The sequence below is a fragment of the Micrasema longulum genome, unplaced genomic scaffold, assembly GCF_059751315.1.
Source record: "Micrasema longulum isolate JH-2025_06_02 unplaced genomic scaffold, ASM5975131v1 h1tg000108l, whole genome shotgun sequence".
Lineage (NCBI taxonomy): Eukaryota > Metazoa > Arthropoda > Insecta > Trichoptera > Brachycentridae > Micrasema > Micrasema longulum.
In genome coordinates, this window is record NW_028277314.1 from 45,534 (window position 1) to 53,227 (window position 7,694).

General features: G+C 36.8%; 1 protein-coding gene across 1 annotated transcript; it reads left to right on the forward strand.

Moving 5' to 3' along the window:
• Nucleotides 1–2,122: 2,122 nt before the first annotated feature.
• LOC148284585 (cytochrome P450 6a2-like) lies at nt 2,123–7,446 on the forward strand. Its single transcript, XM_088237907.1, has 4 exons — nt 2,123–2,865; nt 3,630–3,857; nt 5,945–6,196; nt 7,201–7,446. The coding sequence occupies exons 1-4, from the start codon at nt 2,190–2,192 to the stop codon at nt 7,365–7,367; spliced, it is 1,323 nt and encodes a 440-aa protein (XP_088094033.1). The 5' UTR covers nt 2,123–2,189; the 3' UTR covers nt 7,368–7,446.
• The last annotated feature ends 248 nt before the right edge of the window (nt 7,447–7,694 follow it).

The window sequence follows — 7,694 nt, forward strand, 5'->3', positions numbered from 1 at the left end:
CGTAATGGTCAGAGCGTTTGCCTTCCATTCAAGAGGTCTCGGGTTCGATTCTCGACATTTTCAATAAATATTTATGGTTGATCTTATCTGGAATCGAACCCGGGACCTCAAGAATGGTAGGCGAACGCGCTAGGCTAACCTATTCATACTCGAATTATTTTTTTAGTATTTTTATCTAAGAGCGCCCATCGAGTCGAAACACTGTCACATCTGTGATCTTGATTCTATTTCTCTCTCATAACTGTATTCTTCGTCTACCTGGACACGTAATAATCAAATATAATATTGTATGATAGTTTATAATATTGTGAAGTAATGTCAATTTTCTTTCTTCCTATTCATTACTGAGACAGTCGTCAGAATAAATTGAATGGTATGTAGTATATATGCTAATCTATCGTGCAACCCACAACATTATTATTTATATAAGCTATGTAATTACTATTTTAAATTAAATGTTATTTGCTGTACATAACTTAGAAGAGGTATTACGTCTAGTAAATATAAGTTTTTACTAAGGCATTAGAATATTGTAATACAATGTTACAGAAATAGTACCTATTGTAAATACTAAATAGATTTATCACAAAATTTTGAAAAGAAATTAAAAAATGGCATAGACACCTACCAAGGCCTCGATTGTGATGGGAAGATAAGGACGTCATACCTTCACCGCGACGGTCTAGTTGAAGGAGAATTCTCTCGAGCGATTACGAAGATACACTACCGACCCCGTACCTTCAAGTTTTGGGTAGGTACATCGATATAAAACAAGGGCAAGCGTACGTCACGATACACATATCTACGGACTAAAATGACAAAGCTTCAGTATGACGTCATTGTTAAAGATAAAATTCTTCCGACCCATTACGAAGATACACAACCAACCCCTTCCGCCGTCAAGTTTTGATGTAAGTGCATCGGTTTGTATCGACTGGTCTAAAACCCCTCGATACGTTTATCTATGCATTAAAAGTGACAAAAAAAAATTTCCACCGAGCAATTTTTCCTTTAATTACGATTTATTTAAAATTTTAATCGTTCTGAGGTTGGCTCTTTTTTCTTAAAAGCCTCTTAAAAATATGAGAGAGAAATAAGTCAATTTTTAAGTCGAATTAAATTCCGATATAACTGTAAGTTTTGAAAACGAGCGGCTAGATGCAGTGGCTAGACTGGCTAGATGCTGCCCTATTATAACATACAAGAGCATCCATACAACCGGAAACCGAAAATCTATCACAAAACTCTGTCATTATACAGGGTGTTCTTTAAACCCTGTCACATCCGAAACCACTATGATCAGTATTAGCAAGAAGACATATTGGCATATTAAAATATTTTTTTAGAACGAATAAAATTTAAAAAAATAAAATTTTTAAAAAAGCAAATGGTTGCTTACTTCTGCAGGGGTGAAACGAGGAGGGGGAAGGGGGGGAGTCTGATACTGCGCCGCGCTCCCCTCACTTCTCCCCTGCAGAAGTAAGCAACCATTTGTTTTTTTTAAATATTTTGTTTTCATCAGACCCCTATTCGAGTATCTTGTATTATGTTTGTGGTTGACGCTTGGGTAAAAGTCTCTATTTCTGTGTGTAACCACTACCGTTCTCAATATATACTGTTGAATAATATTCAGTACTCTGAATTCTTTGAAGAGCAAGTCACTTGGATAACGAAATGTTTTTTTGAAAATTACTCGGATTAAAGATTTCTGTGCAATACTACTGAGCGATTTGGTAGACTACGGTATTTTTACAACTCTAGTCTTGATACACTTTATAATTTGTAACCATCCACGTACGCTATGATATTATATATGTCTATTGCAATTAGAACTACATTATTATAAGGTATATACGAGTATAAGAGTTAACAACTTCTCTAGAAACGTTATTTTATCTTCCTCCTCTAAAGTTACAACAGCAAACTAGTATTTATTTAATTGAAATTGTTAATCAATGTAATTTCAAAGTGTTTCTTTTTCTATTAGTACATTAAAAATGATTGCATTTTATTCGTCGTTTTATGTAAATTTAACGTGTTGGGGAGTAACGTTAATTATTGGTATATATTTCTGGTTGAAATATAAATATGGGTATTGGACGAGGAAAGGAGTTTACAGTATTCCAGCTACTGTTCCCTTTGGGCATATGGGGCCGGTTGCCACTCAAAAAGCGTCTTTCGGAATCCACATGAAGAATGTTTACAGTCAAACGAAGAAACATCCCTTCGTCGGGTTGTTCATGCTGACGAAAGAGACGCTTCTAATCAATGATTTAGAACTCGTGAAAAGGGTGCTACAGAAGGATTACAATTACTTCCAAGGACACGGATTCAAAACCCACAAAGATGTCGATCCTTTAGCTCAAAATTTGTTCAATTTGGAAGGGGAAGAATGGAAAAGAGTCCGAGTGAAACTCACTCCTACTTTTACGACAAGTAAGATGAAATACATGTTTGAAACTATAGAAAACTGTACAGACTCCATGACTGATTATATCAAGGAAAACGTGGGCTCCGAGGGTATTCTGGAAATCAAGGAAGTCATTGCCAAATGTTCGACGGATGTCATAGGATCGTGCGCTTTTGGAATCGAAATGAATAGCTTCAGGCACCCTGATGCGGAGTTCAGGAAAATGGGGAAGAAAGTCTTTCAGCCAGGGAAAACCAAATCTCTCGTGGAAACTCTGTCTTTCGTCGCGCCTTCGGTGTTGAATTTGTTCAGACTTAGTTTCAATTTCGCGGATGTTACCAAGTTCTTCATGGATATTGTTCCGGCTACCATCAAAACTAGAGAAGAGAGAAACATTAAGAGGAACGATTTTCTCCAACTTTTGATTGACATGAAGAAGACGGATGCGCAAACAGGTACATTTAAATTACTGTCGGATCAAACTGTTTGAAAGCACTATTACGTAATAGTGTTACGGTTAAAAAAACACCAAACTTCTGAGTTTTGAGATTAAGTGCTTGAGGAAAATATTAGGTACAAGGTGGTTTGATTTTATGAGTAACATTAACGTCCGAGAACGGACGCAGCAGCCTCCTATAACGAGCGCCTTGAGGATGCGGCGGTGGACCTGGCTTGGACACGTGCTGCGCATGCCTCGGGAGAACCTTGTTGCAACCAAAGTTGCTTCTCCTTTAAACCTGCGGGCCCACGCCGTCCTGAAAGGCCATCGATGACGATCTTTTGACTTTATTCGGCGGAACTGAGGGGCGCTGTATTATTGTAACTATTGTTTTCTGTTTTTTTCTGAATTCAGTAACATATAAAATTCCCAAAAAAGAACAACACGATTTTTTTAAATCCAACTTTAAGTCGAGGCGAAGAAGTATCTGGTAATTAGTAAATGTTTTTTTTATATTTTTTTTATTGATAAAACATAAAATACATATAGTAGATATTATTTATACCCTCAGGGGTGCTATTCTGAACCACTCTCGTGACACGAGAAAAGGCTTTCTCGTGTATTTTGTATGTAAATACACGGCAAACAAAACAGGACGAGGAAGCAAGCCACGAAGTTTATGCAATACGCCGGTTACGGGTGCTAATTTTGATTGTACATGAAATACCTGATAATCCTAGAAATACATGAAATGAAAGATAAGAGCACTTCCTCTTCCAGGTGACGGTCTGACGATGCCAGAGATCACAGCCCAGGTATTTCTCTTCTTTCTGGCTGGGTTTGAAACATCTTCCACTGCAGCAAGTTACGCCATGCTGGAGCTTGCCAAGCAGCCGGACATCCAGAAAAAATTAAGGGCAGAAATACATAATGTTCTAGGTCAAAATGGAGGAAGGATCACCTACGAAGCTATTAATAAGATGTCCTATCTCAACATGGTTGTTGAAGGTAAGTTTATGGCATTTGTTTTGTTCAGTTAGTTCGGTTGAAATGCGATATCTTAGACGAATGTGTAGGAAATCAATGTATGACGGGGTTACGAATGATGAAATCAGGCGAGAGTGTAAATCTGAGTCAAGTATAATTGATAAGATTAAGAAAGGGTCTCTGAGATGGTTTGGTCACGTGGAACGAGTGGACGACGAAAGAATGGTAAAACAAGTATATATGGCAAAAACGAACGGTAACGTGAGACGAGGACGACCAAGGAAGATGTGGCATGATCAGATAAACCAAAATCTTAACTCTGGTCACGTCAAAAACAGACAGAACAGATGGGCATGTATGACAAGATGTATGAATGTGGAAGAATGTATACCAGGATGGACGTGTGTGGCGGTCCATTCTCTCTGCCTACCCCTATGGGGAAATGGCGTGATGGTAGTAGTAGTAGTAGTAGTAGCAGTTAGTACAATGAGTTCGTTCAGTACTACGGAAATTTAATATTAGTATTTTTTTGCACCACAACTAGCCAGGAGGCCTATTATTCTTCGAGGTGAGGCTCAGCGCTCCCGATGTCACTGCCACCAGTGAAGATCTATTGTGACGGGGCCAAGCTACGTATTCTGGTGGGAAGTTAAAATTTATCTTCAGTTTTATCTACAAAGTAAAATTAAGTCTTCTGTATGAAAACAGAATACGTTTACAATTTTTTTTTAAACATGTTTAATTACTAGCCAGTAACCACCGACGAAGATACTTTGAATTTTCATACAAATATACACACTTTCGTACATAAATATCGATATTATAGTCCTTAAAAAATAGCTTGATTAGAGTGACAGCTGTCAAACTAATTTTATTAGTGATGGGAAATTACTGATCACTGATCAAATTGATTTTATCAGTTATTTCATGCAATCATAAAACTATGTTTCCGAAAATTAATATAAAAAATGCAAAAACAAGTCTATTGTAGTGTGTTTAACACAATTATTCACCAAAAAATGAGACATTTATACTTTTTTCATGAGCAACATCAAATGAACTATTTTTTTATTCGATCAATATACATTGATCAATTTGTCCCATCTCTAACGTTTTTGCAAAATGATGTAACCTTGTAAGAACGTCGTTAATAATTAGGTTTATTTTAGTTTTGAAGCTGATTTTAAATATTAATGTTGATTTATGTTTCAAGCATTGTATTAAAAAAATAAATTAACATGCAAATGATTTTTTGTGTGTCAATATAAATAACTCCTTTTACGTAACTGCAAAGTTATGTCGTCACTTTTTCTGACAACTGTCATTCTTATCATGTTACATTTTAAGGACTATAGTTTATACCGTCTCAGTATATACCGATGAAGATAGCCGTTCACAATCGCGGCCCAGGAGGCCTAATTACAATTACACAGTTCTCACCGGGAATCGAACCCGGAACCTTCCGTGCGTGAGTCAAATGTCTTGGCCATTACACCACGGGGCCGCTAAACTGGATTTGTACGCGGTAAAATTAGAGCATTTAATTCTTAGATTAATAAAATAAATCTCTAATAGCCATACAAAAATAAAACAAAGTAAACATGGTCAAATGGCGGACGTATTGCCACTTGCAATTTCTTACAGCCTGACCAAAAACAAATAAGAAATACGAAAAAAACAAAAAAAAAATTTAGAAAAAAAACAATTAAATACAAAAGTTAGGAAAACACAAACTGAGAAAACATTATATAATATTATGGAGTCTATTGCTTACATTTAATACATTTTCATTTATTCAATTGCATCTTCCAAATATGCATTTATGGAATTTATTTTAAACATTTATAATAATAATAATTCGCTTCCGCTTAAAGAGAAGCTCTTTAGCTCTATGGGATAGAACAAAATCGTTCCAAATTTTTTTATTAGGTTTTTAATTTAATAACAAACAATTTTCGATGGTTTTTGTCCTTATGGGCGAGTCTATCAGCCGGTGGTGTAAGATTTACTTGCATGGCAAAGTTTCTCGAAAACTTCGCCTTTCTGTCCTATCTTTTTCTTTTTTTTATTGTTTGAATAATCAATGAATTGTTGCGCTGTGTTCACAGAGATATTAAGGATGTATCCACCTCTGCCGTTCTTATTCAGATATTGTACAAAGGACTACAATATTCCCGACACGGGAGTGACAGTGGAGAAGGGCACGCTGGTAGTCGTGCCTATCCTGGGCATCCATCATGATGCGGACATTTACCCATATCCGCACGTCTTCGATCCAGAAAGGTTCACTCCGGAAAATATTGCCACGAGGAATAGCTACGCTCATCTTCCATTCGGCGAGGGACCCAGAGTATGCATAGGTAAACATTATCAATATGTCATTTTATACAAGTGTTCAGTCCATGTTGGTCCGCTGCGATATACACCTCCCACTGTTTCCTCCACACCTCCCGGTTATGCGCCGTTTTCATTCAATGTCTACCGGCAAACCAACGAATACCATCCGACCATCTCATTGGTGGTAGTCCTTAGGGCCTGCATTGAAAGCCGCACCCACTTACATCGAAGATTATTAAACTGTAGAGAACGGTTTGCTGTTTGCAAGGGAGAAAAGCAAAGACAAATGTGAATCATTATTGAAAGAATTCAGCAGAAAAATATTTTAATATGATTGATACATTCTTATCATTATGGGGTAGGATTATGCAAAAAATGAAATCAATACGAAGATTTGATTTATTTAATACTAGCGGACCCGACAGACGTTGCCCTGCCGGAACGTTGGCTTGCCTGCTATTACATTGGAAAAAGACTTTTCATTGATAAGTAGGTACCTAGGTACTTGTTCATGATTGAATTCCAAACTAAAAATTATTAATATTCAAAAATTGAATTTAAGTAGGTACCTAGGTACTTAAAATAATTAATTTCCCAATATAGGATTTTTTTCGCAAATATCAAACTCGGCTCTTCTCACTAACGAGGGAGCACTTTATTGATGAATGAGATTTTTAAAGATGTACATAATGTCAGTTAATATTATTTTAGTCCAAAAATCAAAATTGTAAACATTAAAAAAAAACTTTTTCAAACACAAAAAAACAACATCCTTCCTTTTTTTTTGTATGGGCATTTTCTTCGAATGCAACCCTGGTAGGTCGATGAAAAAAAATTATGCTTCCAACTTTTTTTTCACAGATTCGATTGAAAACTTTAATATCTACGAACACACGCAGCGCAAAGATCTACATTTCACTGAAAACCGCACGTAAATCGGTCGTTTAGGAGAAGTTCAGTGACATTACACGTACAGAAGAATTATATATATAAAGATTTATACTATTGTCCTTGCTTTTTATTCTAGGGACGCGATTCGGGATGGTACAGGTGAAGCTGATTATAATGAAAATTTTGCAAAGCTTTGAAGTATCATTATGTGAAGAAACGGTACTTCCCCTAAAGTATGAACCCAGTTCTATAATGCTCCAAACTGAAGGAGGTATCAACTTGAGACTAACGGCAAGAAAATAATAATAAATAAGGAATAAAAATAATTGATCGAGTCGTGGTCCATTGATAGTGTCCCGGACTCAAAAGCTAGGGTTTCCTAGGACAGCGGTGCCCGCATCTTAACGGCCGTAGTGAACGATGATGCGGTGGACAGCCGTCGTAACGTCGACTAGAGAATGGTTTCTTAGGGAAACGGTGTTAAATGGTGTTGATAACACCGTTTTCCTAGGAAACCACACTCTAGTCACCGTTACGACGGTTGTCCACCGCATCACCATTCACTACGGCCGTTAAAATACGGGCACCGCTGTCCTAGGAAACCCTAGATAAACCCATATTCTTATTTCG

Coding starts and splice junctions, on each gene's coding strand:
- LOC148284585 (XM_088237907.1), top strand. CDS start 2,190: ATGAAGAATGTTTACAGTCAAACGAAGAAACATCCCTTCGTCGGGTTG. Junction 2,866..3,629: donor GAAGACGGATGCGCAAACAG/GTACATTTAAAT, acceptor TTCCTCTTCCAG/GTGACGGTCTGACGATGCCA. Junction 3,858..5,944: donor TCTCAACATGGTTGTTGAAG/GTAAGTTTATGG, acceptor CTGTGTTCACAG/AGATATTAAGGATGTATCCA.